Raw genomic sequence first — 20,176 nt, 5'->3', positions numbered from 1 at the left:
TCTCTCTCTCTCTCTCTCTCTCTCTCTTTCTCTCTCTCTCTTTCTCTCCTCTTTCTCCCCCCACCTTCCTTCAGTACCAGTAATCAAACTCAGGACCTTGTGCTTGCCAGGCAGGTGCTGTGCTGCTCATATCCCCAGCCCCCAATAGCGCTTTCATGCATGGCTGTGTATGAGTGTACAACACCCCAAGGGGCCTTTGTCTAGCAGACCAGCTGGTTTCAGTCATGCATGTGCTGCACATTCATGGCATTCATGGGCATCTTTGGGTTACTGGTTACTTTCCTCTCTGAGCATCAGGTTTCCATTGTGCTAAGTTACCCTTATGGCTGGCTCACTACTTGGGAATCGCTCAGAGTAGTGCCTGGCATCTGGTGAACACCTACTAAACATTGGCTGTTGGTGATGAGAGGCAAAAGCAGGGGTCATGTCTCCTGTCTTCCTAATGGGTGATGGCTGACCAAAAATCTGGTTAACCAGGGAAAAGTATAACACATGTTTGCTCTTGGTTTTCGTGTGACACAAGGGCCTTCAAACTGAGGATCCAAAGGCTCGAGGTGAACTGTCCATTTTTACACTTAGCAGAAGCATTTTATTGCTTTATTAAATAACTCACTCTAGGAGGCCAGTGGTAGTAAACCTATGGCATACATGCTGCAGATGGCTGTTCGTTATCACTGAAAGTTCTAGAAGGTTCGCATCATTCCTCTAAGCTCTGACAACCTGAACATGTGGCTGCATTTGTAGTCATCTGTGAGTGTGTAGTGATTCTACGCCACTGTAGATTCTAGGGGAAAGCCTGCAGGTTTCAAACAAGATATAAGCCCTGCCACAGCTGTAATGGATTATTGGGGAATTCATTAAGTCTCCCTGGCCTCCTTTAAATGATTACTAAGGTCTGTACTAATTTAAATTGGTCTATAATTTTATTAGCTCCACAAGGGAATTGATGAGAATAATCATATATCTAATTTGTGCCACTGCATACTCTCTGTGGACTGTTGGTTGAATGTGAAGTACAGTAGGACTTTATTATTTCAACAATGGAAATATAGGGAGTATTGCCTGATCTGAAAACTCCTGTTTTAGCTTACACTGCAGTGCTATCGCGTTTATGTCAGTACTCAAAATTGGACTTCATGCAAATGTTTAGTAGACAATTACCTAACCCCATACTTCTAGGCCAACTCCTTTATTTCATTGTTTTTGGATTAGAAAATTCATGGGAATAGGGTAAACTATTAGATCATCTTCTTCTGAGTGGAGGGTAATACAGCCAATACAGCCAGGAAATCCCACAAGAGAGGGATGTCCACAGCAAAGCCTAAAAAAGGGCCTCAGGCTTTTCCACCTAAAGGATGCTCACTGTTTTCTTTTAATCTTCCTTTCTGTTTGATTTCCGTGTTTACTTGTGGGAAAACCTGGCTCTTGTTGGGCATGTTTACTGACTGTCTACTTGTTTGGAATGGAATGTAAAAGGACATAGGAAAAAGAAAAAAACAGGAGAAAAATAAGTATGATTTTTGTTCTCCTTTTTTTTAAAGTTCAAACTAAACTAAAGAAAGAGCTCATTTGAAGATTATCAAGGCAGGATCTATTGCCCTGTGCCTTTCCAAGTCTTTCTCTCTCTCCCTGCCAGGCACCAGCGTCCTCGCACTCTGAGCTCATGCTATTCTGCCAGTGGCTATATTGTGTCATTTGTTTTCCTTACAGAAGTGCCACAGAAGGCCTCAAAGTCTGGAGGAAAATGACCTTTCATGGAATATGAAAAGTACCTTCTGTTGCAAGTTTTTCTCTTACCAACCTCTACAAGCTGAACATATGGCCTTGAGTCTACAGAAAATCAACTAATCAAACTCCTCGACATGCATCAACTGTTCAGACTGGTTTTGGGACAAAAAGATCTTTCACGAGCTGGGGACCTCTTCTCCTTAGATGACTCTGAAATTGAAGACAGCCTAACAGAAGCTTTGGAGCAGATTAAAATAATTAGCTCATCGTCAGTAAGTAAACTTTTATGCGCTAAATCCCTGAAATGACCTATTTTAGAGATAAAGGTTTGTGCATTTCCTGGGTAGAAGAGGTGCCCTTACAAGAGGAAGAGGTGCTGTGGTTTATTGGTGTCTTAGAGACACCTGCAGGGAAGTCATTATCCTAGGGAGCAGCAAGGCTGCTTTTTGTCCACGCAGGGACTAGAATTCCACATTCTCACAAGTGGATTATTTAGGGCCTGTTTTTGCATCCTTGAAATGACATGAAGAGGAGAGATAAAAAATTCAAGAAAAGGCAGACCTGCCAAGTTGTGCAGCAGCACCAGAAAATGAGGCAGGGTGCATGCTGGAGACACTGAATAATGAAAGATGGCAGGGTGATACCTCCTGCCATGCAGGTAATATGAGACAAGGACGACATTCGCCTACTGCCAGAAGTGACAGGTGCCCAGGGGTTGGAAATATTGATTTTGTTTACTTGTGTGTTGTCTCTATTTTTTTTCCTTTCCTCTTTTCTGTCTTCTACCCACAATTCCCCAATTAATTCAATCCACCCATTTTTTTAGGGGGTACTAGAGATTGAACTCAAGACCCTGAACTTGCCAGGCAAGCGCTTAGTCTACTGAGCTATCTCCCCGGCCCCTAACCCACACATTATTAATCCCTGGTGTGATTAGTCAGGTCACAAAGGGAACGGTTGTAGATGCTCAGCATGGCTTGAAGTTGACATTGATGGTGCTCAAGCCCTTTATGAGATTGGTTCTACTTCAAAGGCCTATGCCACCAAACCTCTTGTCACATCCCCACAATTCCATACTCTTTGCCAGCCCTTGGCACAGACAGACACCCACTGGAAAAAAAAGAAAGTGTTAGGACTCGCTGTGTAACCCTGAGTAGGCACACATGTACATATTTCAGATCTAGCAGCTATCATCCATGTTTTAATAGAGAGATGTTTAAAAAGCGTGCTGGCAACCAGCACAGCTGGTCTTCAAGTCTGTCAGCATGTCCTCTGGATGGCTGCAACAAACATGCCAAAGTTCCCTACTCAACATGAAGTCATCGCCCAAACAGCCCTTTTTTTCTCAGGTACTGCCTTCAACACCAGTCACGTGTCCACATTTTTTCCAACATGTTAGTCAACATGGCCTGACCAACACAAGTAAATACATAATGTTCTGGGTATGTGTCCTCTTTTGGAGTAAGATTTCTGTGCTGTTTCTAGCAGCCTTCTTCATTCCTCTGGAAATAAAGTTTCTTGACTATGCCACTGGTTTTTATTTTCCTAATAGGAAAAGCATCAAAGGTCCCTAAAGTGTGTTTCCACCAGAGGTCACTAGTGGTCAATGATTTCTTTTGTTTCCTTGATCAGTTGCTTTGTTTCACAGATATCAAATTCAAAATTTAAGGTCCTATTATATATCCCCTCTAGCTGAATTAGTAAGGGTGACAAGTTCCACCTTATTAGGACCATTGTCAAAATTTTAAAGCCTCTGCCTAGCATCCTACCCACCCCACGGATCTGGAGAGCAAGTCTACATGCATTCTTCACTTACTAACTTGAATTTCATCTCACTGCATCCATTTATCTGTAACCATCAAGGGAGCAGAGGAGATGATGAGTTCTAATACACATGTATTAAATTTGAGGTAATCAAAACCAATAGTACCTTGCCTTTCTTTTCTGATTAACCCACTAAGCCACGCTGCTCCCTTTCTTGTAAGCTACATTGTGTACTTCCTGGGTCTTCCTCCTGGACAATCCTAATGACCCATGTGTCAGTAATGAGAACAAAGAATAAGAAAGTGCCTTCTAAACTGCCTTTTTCAACTTCCTTCCAGGATAAAAATCCCTTCTTGACAAATGGGGGCCTCCTGTTTTGCATTTGCAAGGATGAAGATATAGGAAGTTTTGATATTTTTCCCCTCTCTTAAATTTACTTTGGTAAAATAATTTCTTTCCATTGCAGGAAACTTTGATGGGGCCATCATAAAAGTTCCTATCCACTCACTGGTAGTTCCCTATCCTATCCTGGCAAGGGAAAGAGACAGGAGAGGGGGACACCTGAGCCACCTGTCCATAGGAGTGTATCTCCCAGTAATTCCAGAGAAGAAACCAACATAGGGTGATTTATCATGATGATACAGTAGTGGCAAAGAGGCAGTCCTTTGTTTTCTTTCTCTCCGCTACTATAGTTGCCTTGCTGTTTGCCTTTTCTATATACAAATATTTTAGCCTTTTTTTCAAGTCTGTGAGCCACCTCCTATATTTTAATTTTTATTATTTGCTATAGGAATTTGTTCTGTTGTTTATTATCAAAGAAGTTTTTTTACAAAGACATAGGTCTTTGTTGGTAGAAGGAAGCTCAAATAGTTAGTATGTTTCTCCTTTTAGCCAGATGAAATCTTGCTGTTTGGACTTTCTTTTTTTTTTAATTTTATTTATTTATGTGTGTGTGTGTGTGTGTGTGTGGCCAGCTCAGCCCACCAGGGGGCGGGCTGGCTGGCATGTGGTGGCTGGGGGATTGAACCGCAGTCCCTGGGCTTTGCTAAGCTTGTTCTAAGTAGGTGCTTTAGACCACTGAGCCATCTCACCAGCCCCCCTGGACTTTGTACTCATTGTTCTTTGCTATGTTCCCAACAGTTAAAAGTCTAGCTCTGTTTTTCCATGAAAAACTAGATCTTTAAAGATACTCATAAGATCTCAACTCTAGATTCTCTCCTTCTAAATAAATACTGTTTTCCTTGTGTTCTTCAATGACAAGGGACCTGTGTCCAGAAGATATAACATCTGACATCATAGCCTTTACCTGTCAGGTCTGAAAAACTCGTGCTGTCTAAATGTAAGCTTTGGATATATAAATTAGAATGCCAATTTATTGATTTTCAATGAGAAGTGTCACTTACATAGGTCTGAAAGTTTGTGTACTTTATGCTGTACTTCCCATGTCTACTTGCTCAGCCTTTACAGAGAGGATAATTAGTTATGGACATTCTTCTTCCTGTATTACTGTCTGTTCCATCCTTTCTACCTCAGATACAGGTATGCAAGTGTACAGGCGCCCCAGCACAGATCGTGTCCCGGTAAGCCTGTAGCTGCCTAATCCCACGAGGACAAATAGTTTATTAGTTTAATCCTCAAAAAGCAAATTTGTTCCCAAAGTCCTAGAGAATGCATCACTATAGCTCTAAGTACTGTCTATATTATGAATGTGCTAGTCGCCCTCCCCAGAATCTTCTTAATTTATGATTCTTGTTTATCATTGTTCAGTACTTAAACTGACTGCTTGAAATAATTGGTGAACTAATCAAATACAATACTTGTTTTTAAAATTTCCTTTATGATAGTAACATCACACATTGTCCGCATTTATCTTGTGATGTATTAAGATAGATATTCAGGTTGAGGCAAACCTTGTAATTATATAAATTGAAATTTTTTAAAGTAGTCTATGTCATATTTTAAAACACTATTAATATATTCATGTCTCAGACCTCATTGCAGTATATTGATGCCCCTTAAATATCGTAATTTTGTCCAATGTCTTATGTAATCACTCTAAGCTTTGTATCTGAGAGTCTAGTAAGCAAGCCTCTTAACCCTTCCCCAAGGTTACTTCCAAGCTTATTGGACCTTACTAGATTCCACTCCCCAGTTAATGTTCTATTTTACCATCAGTTACCCCAAAACACTACTGTAAAATACTTTACCCTTGTGCTTTGCTTTGAAAATATGACACCTTACTTAAATTCTTTCTAATTTCCATAGTATTTTTTCTTTTTCCTTTCTGGACTACCTTTACTAGTAATTATTTTCTTTGCTGACTTGGCTTTCCTCACAGACCACTTCAAATGAGGCTTCTCATCCACTCATGCTTCCTTCACTTTCCCATGAATATTCGCTCACCACATGGTCAGTCAACCCACCCACTTTCCAGTTCTCTTTATTTGTTTTAAACAATGAAACATATTAAGCAAACAGAAACATCCCATTTAAGAAGTTAGCCATTGTTATGGTTTGTGTGTGTTTGTCCCTCCTAAGCCTCATGCAGTTATGAGGCAGACTTCTAGAGTTTGTGATTAATTCCTGATTCAATGCTGGGATTATGAGTGTGAGTGTTGCTGGGATTATGGGTATAAATGCTACACCCAACCTGGGGCAGACAGCCAAAATGCAACATAAGGGAGACTTGCTCTCTGTAGCCATTTGTTGCCACCACTCCCATTTGCTCTTCCTTTCTGCTCTTTGCTGCTGCCATGAACGATTGCTCTCTGTCATGTACTGCTCTGCCTTGAGCCAGCCGAGTATGGACTGAGACCCGCATTGACTGTGAGCTGAATAAATCTTTCCTTCCTTCATTTTGGGTGTCCATTTGTCCCAGCAGTGAGAGAAGAGAAAGGCAGGATTGAAATTCCCTGCCAATCTCTCTGTCTCTCTGTCTGTCCCTCCTTCCCTCCTCCCTCCCTGTCTCTCTCTCTGTCTCTCTCTCTCTCTCTCTGTCTCTCTCTGTCTCTCTGTCTCTCTGTCTCTCTCTCTCTCTGTCCCCCCCCTTAAGTTTCCCAGGTTAGTCAATATCTTCATTGTGCTGAAAGTCATACTGGTTTTCTTTACTACACATTCATAGTTCTAAAAGTATTAATAGCATTGAACAGCATTTTTTTAAACTTTATATAAGTAATGTCCTAAAGCTCCATACTAGTTTCTGAGATTTGTTTATTTTGGTACGTGGAGTTTCATTAATGTAATGGGCAGTGTATTGCACTGTATGAATATATACAATTTATCCATTATTTTGATAAACATTTATTTTTATATAGTGCTACAGTAAATGTTGTGATTGGGATTTTGGTAAACACATTTCTAAGATATATAGCAAAAAACAAACCAAATGGTTTTACTGATGTTATAATTCTGTATACTTCCAATTTTATGATACATACCAAATTACTTTCTAATGTGTATACTAATTTAAGCTCTCAATAACAGTATATAAGAATTGTAATGCTTGCTTTTATCAGATTTTGAAACTTTTTTCAATTTAATGGAAACAGTATTACATTGTTATTTAAATTTTGTTCTCATGTTATTAGTGAGGTTGACCATTGTTTTCTGTATTTTTTCATTTTTTCACTCTTTTAATGTATTTGGTTGTTACAGGGTCTCAATACGCAGCTCAGACTCATAGTGATCCTCCTGTTTTTAGCCTCCCCAGCACTGTAATTACAAGCATAGGCCACTACACCTAGACTCTGTGACCAGCTCAACCTGCCCTGGGGGTAGGGCTGGCGAGGCATGTGGTGCTGGGGATTGAACCAGGGTCCCTGCACTTGCCTAAGCTTGCCTAAGCAGGCACTTTAGTCTGCTGAGTTATCTTGCAGGCCCCTGTTTTCTATATTTGTTGGTATTTGCCATTTAAATTTCCTCTTCAGTGATGCGCATCCTTACTTTTGTTTTTCTTTTTCCATTGCAGTTTGTAAACCTTTTCTTACTAATCTGGAGTGCCTTACCTATTCTGGTAGCATTCCTTTGCTTCCTAGACAAGTTATATACCTTATTCCAATAAGTAGCTTATCTCTTACTTTGTAACACATTCATATTAGATAGGGCAAGTATCCAAAAACTTCTTAAAAATTGCTTTCTTGGGGCCGAGGAGATAGCTCAATAGAATAAGTGCTCGCCTGGCAAGCACAAGGGTCTGAGTTCAACCCCTAGTTCTGCCAAAAAAAAAAAGTTTTCTTTTTTAAGACAAAAAATCAGTTTGTTTTTATTCTTTCATAATTTTATGTTAAACTCAATTTTTATAAAAATATATTGATTGGAGATATATATATATATATATATGTGTAGATATATTTATAAGTATATATATTTAAAAAGATAACATAACAGTACTATCTTCTTATCTTTAGACATTGTATTTATAGTCATTTATTTAGATCTTCATAAATATCTTTTAGTGATGTTTCATGCTTTGTTTTCTTAATAATTTTAAGAATCTTGCACTTGGTCTTAAGGTGCAGACCCCTAACCCCAGCAATTAGGAAGCTGAAGTGTGAGTTTGAGGCCACCCTGAACTGTATCATAAGACCCTTTCTCAAAATAATAATGATAATAATAATAATAATTTTAAGAATCTTCTACATCACTTTTTAAATCTTTGTTTAAAGATGAGAATATAAATGATATTCTTTTTAAATGTTGTGTTTTCCAACCTTTCTCAGGTGATTATAACATGAATTCCTTTTTAGTGATTTAATATCCAGAAATCTTACTTAAGTTTCCTAACAACTTATCCATACTCATTTTGCATTTTTCAGCAATATTTTTAGGACACTGAGGATGCTGGGATATAGATATTAGCAATATAGACCAAACAAAACTTTGGCGTCACTCATATAAATTGGTTAGGCAGAAAATAAAATTGATAAGGAAAAATATAGAACATATTACAAAATGATACTTAAATGCTACATTAAAAATAAGGCAAGAATAAAAAAGGGGTGTTAAGCTTTGAAAACTTCAAATAGGAAGACAAGGTAGTCCTAAGATACTTCCATTTAAACCTTAAAAGAGTTGGAGAAATAATAGTTATGGGTATCTGGAAAATTCATTTCCAGCAAGAGGACCACCTGGTACAAAGTCATGAGGTTGTAGATTTGAGTTTTAGGAACAGTAATATGCCAGTAAGGCTCTCAAGGGGGAGCAAAGGAGGAAAGTCACAGGTGATGAGGTCAGAAAAGAAGTACATGCTGGGTTGTGCAGCGCCCTGGGCAGGTACTAGGGAGCCGTGTGTAGAAGTGGCGTAAGTGGCTTTCCTTTTCTTATTTTGGGAATAATCCTTAGGAATTAAGAGTGGAACCAAAGAAAACTGGAAATTATCAATAGCCCAGATAAGAAGCGCCTGGCCATCATGAGGGCCTGGTGATGGGAAGACACACAATAGCCCCCTTTTCTGTGGTTTTATTTTTGGAGGTTCCATTTACTTGTGGTCAAACATGGCCTAAGAATATTAAGAAAAAAATTCCAGAAATAAACAATTCATAAATTTTAAATTGCCTTTGTCCTGGCAATTTAATTTGTTTTGTGTGATGAAATCTCAATAGATGAGATTTATTTTGTCCCCCCCTGCACTCACCCAGAGTGATCACACTGTCTGTGCTACCCACCTGGGAGTTATATTTGATTATTCAATATACTGTCTCCTTGTCGCAATGCCTGTGTGGCAGCAAGCTTTATTTTACTAAATAAGGGTGCCAAAAATAGTGTCAAAATAAGCTTCAAAATAATGCTGGCAATTTACTTCCTTTATGTGAAAAAATGGAAATTCTCAATTTAATAAGAAAAAATCATATGCTCAAGTTGCTAAGATTTAATGTAATATATTTTTAGAGAAAGTGACACTATACTTCTATAACTTTAATTATATATTGTTATAAATATTTCATTTTATTATTATTTAATATTACCAATCTGATTGGATACGGTGGCATAGTCCTATAATCCCAGCACTAGGGAGGCTAAGGCAGGAGGATCACTGTGAGTTTGAGCTAGCCTGGACTCTATAGTGAGATCAAGACCAGCCCAGACTACATAGTGAGACTGTCTCAAAATATACATATATAATTACCAACCTCTTACACATAATTTAGGAATTAAATCACAAGTACATGTGTATAGGAAAAAAACTGTATATAAAGTTCAGTCCTATCTGCTGTACTTGGCATCTACTGGGTATCTTGGAACATATTCTTGGTGGATAAAGGTGGACAATCATTGTGCAAGACAGCTAGGCATTGCTGTGACAAAACACCCAAGAAAAGAGAACAATTTAAAAGAAAAAGGTTTATTTTTGGCTCATAATTTCAGTTTTCAGTCTGTAATTGGCTGGCTCCAAGGGAGAAACATGACACAAGTGTGAGATGGAGGGAAGCCACACGCTTCATGGCAGCCATAGGAGCAGACAGGAAGACAGTGAGGAAAGAGCCAGAGATAAGGTGTGTCCTTCCAGGACATGATTGCCTTGATGGGAAGGGGAGGGGAGGGAGGAGGAGGAGGAGGAGAGGAAAAGGAGCGGAGGAAGGGAGGAAGGGAGGGGAGGGGAGGAAGAGAAGGGAAGAAGGGAGGGGAAGAAGAGAAGAGAGGAAAGAAGGGGAGGAGAACTTGAAGATTTTTGGCCTGAATTCCTAGTTTGATAACTAAGATGCAAACCGAAGAAGAAACGGATTTAGAGAGGGTGGTAAGGACAGATAGTGTGGCAAGAAATTATGAATTCTGCTTTCGACCTGTATAAATCTGAGCTATCAGATTCCTGAGTGGTGATGTCATGTGGTTAGTTGGGTATGTGACTAGAGTTTAGAAGTCTGGGCTGGAAATGATAACTTTGAAACTTGTCTCAGTTACTTTTCTCTCATTGCTAGGACAAAATACCTGACACCCAAAATTAAGGAAGGAAAGGTTTATTTAGCTCACAGTTTGCAGAGGTTTCAGTCCATACTCAGCTGGCTCCAAGGCAGAGCAGCACATAGCAGAGGACAACAGTTTATGATGGTGGAAAACAGCAAAGAGTAAAAGGGAGGAGCAGTGGCAGAGGTAGAGGCAGAGGCAAGCCTCTCTCTCTCTCCTTCATATTGCATTCAGGCTATCTGCCCCAGGGAGGGTGTAGCACTCACACCCACAATCCTAAAATAGGATAATGAATTAATCATAAACTCTGGAAGCCCGCCCCTCCAGTGACAACATGAGTCTTTGGGGGCACATGTAAACACAAACCATAACAGAACTAATAACCCTTGACTTCAAGATCATGAAAGGAGAATCTATAGGCTAAAAATAAGGAAGTCAAAAGACTAACCTCAATCCTTGGAAGCCAAGGAGATGAAAAAGGACAAGTAAAGTAAGTTGAAAAGAAAGTTCCAGTGAAAGAAGAAAGTCAAAAAAACATATGGTGTCTGAAAAATCACGTGAGAAGACTGTTTCATATGTAAGTAAAGGTAGGTGCCATCTCACCCAAGTAAGATGAGGGCTGAAAAGTGACCATTAGATTCAGGTACGTGAAGATCATCAAGCTGGCCAAGAGTGGTTCACTGGGTGTGTCACAGTGAAAGCCAGGTTGGACAGACAATGGCAGGAAAAGAATAGAATAAATAAGCAGTGACGTCTTGAGCATTTCCCATAAAAAGCCAAAACACAGGTTGACTTTTACAAGGAAAATTGCTGTGGTTTGTGTCTGGATGTCCCCCCAAAGCTTCATGCAGTCATGGGGGGAAGAGGAGAGCTTTTTAGAGGTGACTGAATGGAAAGTTTGTGATTGATTCATGGTCCAGTGCTGGGACTAAGGGTGTGAGTGCTACACCTGCCCTAGGGCAGGTAACCTGCATACAATATAAAGGATGGGACAGTCTTGTTGCTTTTGTGTTTGCTGCTTTTGCTGTCTTCTGCACCATGAATGATTGTCCCTCTGCCATGCCACCTTGCCTTAGAGTCAGCTTATTACATGCTGAATCTCCTACAAACTGTGAGCTAAGGGGCCGGGAGATAGCTCAGTGGAATAAGTGCTTCCCTGGCAAGCACAAGGGCCTGAGTTTAATCCCTGGTTCTGCCCCCTAAAAAATAATAATAAAATAAAATACACAAACTGTGAGCTAAGTGAATCTTTCCTCCTTTAATTTTGGGTTTCGGGTATTTTGTCTCAACAATGGGAGAAAAATAACCAAGACAAATAGAAAGAGAAGATAATCAAGAGAAAATATTTTTAAACAGGAGGAGCACATTCATTAGAATTTTGTAAATCATCATCTTGAAAATTTTGGGCGGGCCAAATACCTCAGCAGATTAAACCACCTGCAAGCAGTTGCAGGGGCTGGAGGTTTGATCCCCAGGCCTGCCTTGCTGGCCCCACCCCCAGGGTGCCCTGAGACAATGATTGAGACTGGCATAGTGGTGCACACCTGTAATCCCAGCACTTGGGAAGCTGTAAACAAGAGAATCACTATGAGTCCAATGTAGTAGTGAGACCCTGAACCCCTGTAGACCCTTCGCTAAGATACAGAAGAAAAGAAAAAGGGAAAATATATTCTTTCTTTCCAGTCCTTATGCCTGTTATTTGAGCTCTTTGTCTCAAGTTCTGACAAGCTCTTCAGAGTTATCCTTTTCCTATTTTTATTTAAAGGAAGTTTTCTGACTTTTCAATGTAAGGATGCTTGCTCCAGGCTTTTGGTTAATACCTTTTATCAAATTAAGGAGGTTCGTTTTATTCTTTGTTTTCTAAAAATTATTTAATTTTATCAACTGTTTTTTATACACTCAAGATAATCATATTCTCCCCCTTTAATCTGTTAATGTGGTGAGTTGCAGTAATAGGCTTTTCAAGTATGAAGCCATTATTGCATTTCTGGGATAAAATGAACTTTGTCATTTATTTTAATGCATCTTTAATTTGGTTTGCTATTTTTAAGAGTTTTGAAGCCATGTTTATATATGAGATTGAGCTGTCACTACCCTTTCTTCCGCTCGCGTTGCCTGGCCTTGAGATTGAGTTATACACACTAGTCTCATAAGATGAGTTGAGAAGTGTTTTCTATTATTGACAAGAGTTTTATAAAATTGTGATGATCTAATTATTGCAGATTTTAAAGAAAGCTATAAAACCCTCTAGGCAGCATAAATATATTATTATTTCTAATAGATTTTTAAAACTATTGATCCAGTTACTTTGAAGAAAATTGGAAGTTTTGTTTTCATTTTTGGAAAAATATATTTTCTGGGCAGTTTTATACTGTATATGTTTGCAAACCTATTGTTATAAAATTGGTCAAGTTGGTCTGATTTTTTTTCTGATGCATCTATATTTAAATACGCTTTTCCATTAATGCTTTTTTTGTCAATATTTTCAGAGCTTTGTGTTCTCTTTTTAAAAATCTGGCTTATTGCCCATCTATACAGAATCTTTACTTTATTTCGTTAACTTCTTTGGAATTCTTTACTACTTTTCTTGTGTTTTCTTTAGTTTTATTCCACTATCCCCTTTAATCTTCTTATTGTATGACTAGGTTATCGATTTTCAACTTTCTGATGTCCTACTTTAAATTTAAGACCATAAACTTATTATTAACATTAACTTCATCCTACAAGTTCATATACATATATAATATATATATATATATTATATATATATATTATATATATATATTATATATATATATTTCCATTACGAATCCTAAATATTTTCTTGTTTTCATTGTGATTTCCCCTAATTCTACAATGACTTAGAAAGAAATGTATTTGCAATTTTCCCCCAAATTTTTATAATCTCTTTGTTAATTTAAAACTTCATTGCAGGGCTTTAGAGAATTTGGACTGCAGCACCCGTTGCTCAGAAATGTTTGAGACTTGCTCTGAACACAGCATATGGCTAATCTGTGTAAACGGGAGCAGCTAGTGTTCATATCACATGCATGTGCCAGAAGCCATGTCCAGAGCTGTTCACAAATTAATACATTTGGTCTTTTCAATAAGCTTTTGAGATATTACAGTAATATTATCTGTATTTTTAAATGAGGAAACTGAAACACAGAGAGATGAATGATCATACAGCTAGTAGGTAGTAGAGCCTGGAATCAAGCCCAAAGAGTCTGACTTCAGAAGCTGTGTTAGCTATACTATTCTGACCTTGAAATGTTCATATGTGCCTGAGAAGGATGTGTACTCTCTAGTTATTGTTTATCAAATATTAAATATTATGAGAAAAGCACTCCTGTTAATAATCTTATTCAAATTTTCTATATTCTCAACAAATTTGTTTGTTTAGATAGATTATCAGTTACTGAGGGATATTTAAGTAATTTTCCATTATAATTTTGGATTTTTAAATTTCTCATATGTTTTTCAAATTTGAAGACCTTTAATCATGTACTTACATGTTTAGAATTGTTATTTCTTCCTTAGAGAAATTAATTTTGTGTGTGTGTGTGTGTGTGGTGCTCGGAATCAAACTCATGACCTTGTCCATACAAGGCAAGAGCTCCACCACTGGGCCACATCCCTAGACCCATTCCTTAGAGAATTTTTCTTTGTGTTCTTATATATTGAGCATTTTTATTCCTGGTAAGTTTCACCTGTTTTCGTTGGAATAGTAGTTACTTATTTTCTCTTTCTTTTGATTTTACCTTTCTGTGTCATTACTGAAGTATAATTTTTATACATATCTCGATAGATTTTTTAAATAATCTAAATAGAAACAGTACTGCTTTTAGTTGGTAAATTAGTCAAATTTTTTATTGTGTTAGGTAATATATGTGGATGTATTTACGTATTTAATTTTGTAATATATATTTTTTTCAAAGCCAGCGATTGAACTCAGGCCCTTGCCAGGCAAGTGCTTATTCCACTGAGCCATCTCCCTAGCCTGTTGTGTTATATTTCTTGATTGCTTTCTACATTCCTCTTCATTTCTTAATGTTTAATTGTTTTTTATCATTTTTTCTATATCTATTGAGAGTAGTGTTTTGTGACTTACACCATCTATTTCTATTTTGTGTGTGTGTAAGTGTGAGCGCGTGTGTGTGTGTGTGTGTGTGTTACTTAATATTGAACTGGAGCCTTCATGACTGCTGGGCAAGTGCTCTACCACTGAGAGAACCTTCCAGCCCTATTTTCATTCTTTTAGTAGTTGCCTTTAACATTTTAGTAATCATAGGTCACAGTACTTTATCAGTTCTATGACAGACGTTATTCACATTTTAATGTGTCTAAAATAAGTACATGCTTAATAATGGATGGCAACCTTCCAGTTGCTGTTGGTCAGACACTTTACATAATGTAGTTGCCGTTGCCTTCATGTGCATGAACTTGTCGTAGCTTTTGATGCTGCTAACATTCCAGCTGAATTAGATACACTGTTGTTCCTACCAGTGTTGAGTTAAATGCCCATTTGAAATGTTTGCAAAAGCCACTAGATTATAATATGATACTGAAATAAAAACTTATCACGTATGCAGAAAGGCATGGGAACGTAATATCAAGGTATAAATTTTATATTAGTGAAGCAACTATTGATCTTTGGGAAAACCCAATATATCTGTATTTTTCTGAAGAGTGATATCATAGTTCAGGGTTTTGCAAGGTGAATAATACAATACAGGACACATTTTATAAGATTATTTTATAATGAATCACACAAAGAAACATATACAAAGAATGTAGGAAATCTGTTCACACACTAAAGACCAAAGAATCCAGCTGAGGGCCTGGTCCTACAACAATGTCCTGCATGAGTCCAACGGAAGATCTAGAGTTTGTGACAATGTCTTATGCAGGGCTATTTTATGGATCTGTGTGGAGAAGGCCCAAAGGTTTGTGGTGGAAGCTAGAAAGCCTGTGCTAGCAGGATGAAGGAACTGTGCTAGCAGGCTGAGTGATGTGCACTGGAGCCAGGAAGCCACACTCAAAGTAAGAACCAGAGCTTCCCACAAAGGTACCACAGCCATCTTCAGTGACAATGAGGTCCCAAGCTCCTCTGAGGAATAGAACTGGGTTCCTATCAGGAAAGCAATACAATGAGCTTCTTCAGGAGACTAAGAAGTGTACCACATTTCCCTCCAGAGCCAGGAAGAGATGCTCAAGGTGAGGACCAGAGGTCCCCAAAATGAACCAGAGCCATCCTCAACAAAAATGAGGCCTGTGCTCCTCCTCCAATGAGAACAACCAAGTTCACCAGGAAAGCCATCATGAGAAGTCACACAGTGGAACAGCCCAAGAGAACCAGCAGCTTCCAACAGCTCCCCAACAGCTTCCCTAACAGTTTCCCCTCTTCCTCTCTGTTTCTGCCTCTTAAGCTGCTGGCAGCAATCCTCAGGTGAGCCTCCCACATGCAGCACCACTGCTGGTTCAGTTCAACTGGGTGTAGCAAGTCGACCACCAGCTGCCAATCCACCACAAGTGATAACCAACTGCATTATATAACATAAGAAAGTATGCTTTTTGCTACGTAAGTATTTGGTAAAAGATCACCTGTTACGCTGTAATAAGCATGCAACTAAGAATAGGAGAAATGAACAATTCCTCTGATGACAATGAAAGAAATTTCAAAGAACTAAGAATCCAGTATTATGTCTTTAAGGATTGTACCATTCACAATTTCACCAGCAGTCTTTTTTGTATGCTATGTGAAATAATGGTAGATTTTATCATTGTGATCTTTATGCTATTGTTTTTTATTTTTTAAAGAGTACAAATTAGAATTAAAACAAAAAGTTACAAGTGATATAGAATTTCACTTAACAAAGTAATACAAATCTCACAGTATTTGTTGTAAGGCATAGTGTTCTCTACTAAGCCGTTATTCATATTACCAGATATATGCATGTAAAATTTGAAGAAAAATATAAGAAGACAGAAAGAAGGAATAACTGAAAAATGAAGACAAAACAAATTAAAGCATTAACTGCTCCTTTCCATAGACCAGCAGAAATGCACAGTACAGTTGTGCAAACCATCCTGCTCACATACATAGAGAAGTCTTTTTCCCTCACTCCCTTTCCTGTTCTTCTCCTCAACTCAGTAACTGTTTGCTTTTGAATATATGTTATTGATTAATTGCAGTATTAAGTCTTAAGGTATTTAATAGCTCTTCTATTTAGCACAAGGATCTTGGAACACTTCAATGTCTGTCTTACGTATTATTATTAAACAACACTTTTATTTCCCTTGTTGAACACCTTTGAAACTGTTCTTTCAAAGTATTGATTAAAAAATATACACAATGCTTGCTTAAAGTGCTTTATTATATTTTTAAAAAATGGTTTCTTCCTTGTTTTTTCTAAATCTAGTTCTTACTCTCGGAAGTATACTTTTTTTAAAGTTTATTTGTTACCGGGTCTCATTACACAGCTCAGCTTGTACTTGTAGTGATCCTCCTGTTTCAGCCTCCCCAGTGCTGGAATTATAGGCGTGCACCACTACACCCAGTCTCAGTGACCTGCTCTGTGTGCCCAGGGCAGGGCTGGCATGGCATGTGGTACTGGGGATTGGATCAAACCCGAGTCCTTGTGCTTGCCTAAGCAGGCAGGCGCTTAGACCCCTGAGCTATCCCCGTGGCCCTAAAGTATACATTCTTAAAATTCTTTCAGTGAAGTTCTCCTAGTGATAAACTCTTCCTATGTTTTTTTTTTCTTTTTTTCTGACAAAGTCCTTATTTTTACCCTTACTTTTGAATAATTACTTGGATATAGATTTCTAAATTGTCAGTCTATTTACTTCTCAGTAACTTTGATCCTTGCTTATAAAATCTGCTATCAGTTTTTGTTATTCTTTTATATCTTATGTACTTTTTCTCTCCATTTTAATATTCCCTCTGTCTTTGGTGTTCTGTAGTATCACTGTTACGTGTCTAGGTGTGATTTTATTTGTGTAATCTTATTTAACCTTCATGGTGTTTTGTGAGTTTAAAGCGTTGTGTCATCACTTTTGGCAAGTTCTTAAACAGTATCTCTAAAATTGTCTTGCCCATCTGTTATCTCTTTTTGGAAATCCTGTGCATGAGCTCACTTCTGCAAAACAAAGAGATACTTATTTAGTCTGTTCTATCTAATTGACCTCATATTCTATCCTCATTTTTTCCTCCATGTTTCTTGATTATTTGCATTTTCCATCTATGTGAAACATTTCCCTTCCGATCCATTGCGTCTTTTATCTATTGTTTCATCCATCTTTTGAATTTTTCATTTCTAAGGTTTTGTCTCTCTAAATATGTTTAGGATTCTTATAGAAATAGCTTGGTATTTTTCATAAGGAAAATTTTCTTTATATAGTAAGTGATTTTTGAGCATTTAATTTCATAATTTAGGGTTAGTGAGTTTTGAAAATCTAATGCACTCTATGTTTAATCAGTTGACACAGACTCAGATGTGTGTTTCCCTGGCTGTTTTGTAAATTTAAAAAATTCAGTTCAAATAGAATTTTACTTGTGTGAATACTAAATGGTTTGAATTAGTTTGTTACTCTTAAAATCATTTTATAATTTGTTCTGCCAGGAAACTTGGTGATAATGGCAGCTACGGAACCATTTGCTGTTGTGCTAGCCTTACTGTCTTGGCCTTGAAACCTCTTGGAGTGATGAAATAATGATGAAATTATATAGGTCCATGTGCTTTTACAGGTAGAGTGATGGAAACACAAATGAGTATTAGAATGGATGTCAGTATAGAAGGAGACTATTCCAGCAAAGCAACTATGTAGTCTTTGCATGTATGTTATTAAGTGGTTGTCGAACAAATACCAACCACACCAGGAAATATTGTAACTCACTATGTTATAAAACTAAAACTAGCATTTATGGTTCTAGTCCTCTTAAACTAAATACTAAAAATAATAGTGAACATATTACAATATGTCAAACACTGTTATAGGTCTTCTCCATATAGTAATTCATGTAGTCCGCATAATAATCCTAGGAGATGACTATCAGTAATATTCCAGTTTTAAGGATTAAGAAACTGAGGCACAGGGAAACAGCAATAGCCCAAGACGCAGAGTTGATAAGAATAGAACCTAGCATTCACGCAGGTAGCCTGACCTGATCCATGTCTGTGAACGCTTTGCAGTGCTGTCTCTAAAGGAATCGAGGGAGAAATAATGACATCCTTTACCTGAAGATACAGCATTCTCCCTTCCAAACTTGCCCTCCTAGTCAAATCCAGTCTTTCCACTGCTAAGCACTTTATTTCAGATCTTCCAGGTTCCTTCTGTCAGTGGGCCATTCTCTGGAGACTGTTTCCAGCGTGGTGAAGATTGACCTGAGGCATTGGTGGAAGCGAATGTGAAGGTGTGTCTGGTTGGGTGAGAGTGAGCCATCCTGGAAATCAGGCCAGGAGCAGCACCATTCGTGCCTTTTTTGCTATCCTACTTCCTCAGTGTGACGTCCTACCAGTCAGGATAAATTATTTTACAGTTGACAGTGACTGGGTCATTATGAGAATGGTTATCTAACCCAGCAAGATGGGTTTGACATTAGATAGAGCTGGTCCTTAAAAGTTGCTCATTTTAATACACACAGGTCCTGACCCTGTGCTGTGCTGAGCTCAAACATAAACATATGCGTTCTTATCTCTTGTAATGTGAATCAGAAAACTCCTAGTTGCAAAGCTGACCATCCACCAAAATTTTTATATGGTTCAATTATATCAGTGAAACCAGTTAAAAATTTTTGTCTTTTTGAATATTTGTTGAAGGAAGAAAGTTAGCTGCCTATGCTGTTTTCCTGGTTTTAGAAGAAGCTGTTTGGGGGAAAATATTCTTTATTTTATATATAGGATTTAGATACATACGAATTGTCAAGGTAAAAAACATCTTTACTTTTTTAGTAAATAAGAAACTCTTGGCTTCAAGAGGTTCACAGTAATATCAAAGTTTATAAATGATGGACCTAAGCCTAATACTATGTGTATTATCTGCAATTCTAGGACCTGTGTGAAATAATTGATCCTTACTGACAGCTACTCAACTTTTCTAATAAGAAGTCGTAAAACATTCGTTATCTTTAACAACCTTATAGGCACTATCCCTCATGCACTGATCTCATATCCAGAGCTTATTTTAAAATTCTCTAATAGTTCAGTGCTTCCTTAAGCATGGTAGTCTTGGTGTTTATGACCCGAGATTCATAAGGATGTTACGTATTTTCACTGAGTTTCATCTTTAGCTTTCATTGAGGCCTGTCTCATCTAAATGAAAATCTCTGCCATTTATTGTCAAGCTATTATCTGTAAATGGTTTACTATGTTCCTCAGTGTTATCAATATAAACTCTGTTGTAATTGGACTCCTAGAAAATCCATCCGCAGTGGTAGTTACTGTGCAGGACACCTCTTAGAAACTATACCTGTAGGAGTGGATGGAGAAGAACTGGGCAGAGGGAGAAGTTGACCTGAAGTGTAGTTGTGAAAAAAGCCTGGCTCAGGCTCACAGGATGCTCTGGAGGTGGGATGATCCTCCAGAGTCCATCTAAGCCGAGTGAACAGGCCTCCCTGCCCCACATGGACTAGTCATGTCCCAAAGGAAAAACAAAGCACTGAATGAGGCCATGCCTTTTGACCAAGGAGTTTCTGCAGATGCGGAATCAAGTGCCGTTGTTATATCTGGATGGAGGATTTGGCCTATGTGCATATTTAGTATCTAAGATAGTCCACCTTAGC

General features: G+C 38.1%; 1 protein-coding gene across 5 annotated transcripts in view; it reads left to right on the top strand.

The window, feature by feature from the left end:
• Positions 1 to 20,176, top strand: part of Veph1 (ventricular zone expressed PH domain containing 1) — a 274,142-nt gene that overhangs the window by 5,076 nt on the left and 248,890 nt on the right. For all 5 annotated transcript variants that reach the window (XM_004639833.2, XM_023699702.1, XM_023699700.1 and 2 more), the window contains exon 2: positions 1,711 to 2,000. In XM_004639833.2, coding sequence (XP_004639890.1) covers positions 1,863 to 2,000 — 138 coding nt within the window. In that variant the 5' untranslated portion in view covers positions 1,711 to 1,862. The remainder of the gene's footprint in view (positions 1 to 1,710; positions 2,001 to 20,176) is intronic.

This window comes from Octodon degus, unplaced genomic scaffold, assembly GCF_000260255.1.
Source record: "Octodon degus isolate 3935 unplaced genomic scaffold, OctDeg1.0 scaffold00115, whole genome shotgun sequence".
Classification (NCBI taxonomy): Eukaryota; Metazoa; Chordata; class Mammalia; order Rodentia; family Octodontidae; genus Octodon; species Octodon degus.
The sequence above is the reverse complement of the archived record's forward strand: the minus strand, read 5'-3'. Positions and strand labels throughout refer to the sequence as shown.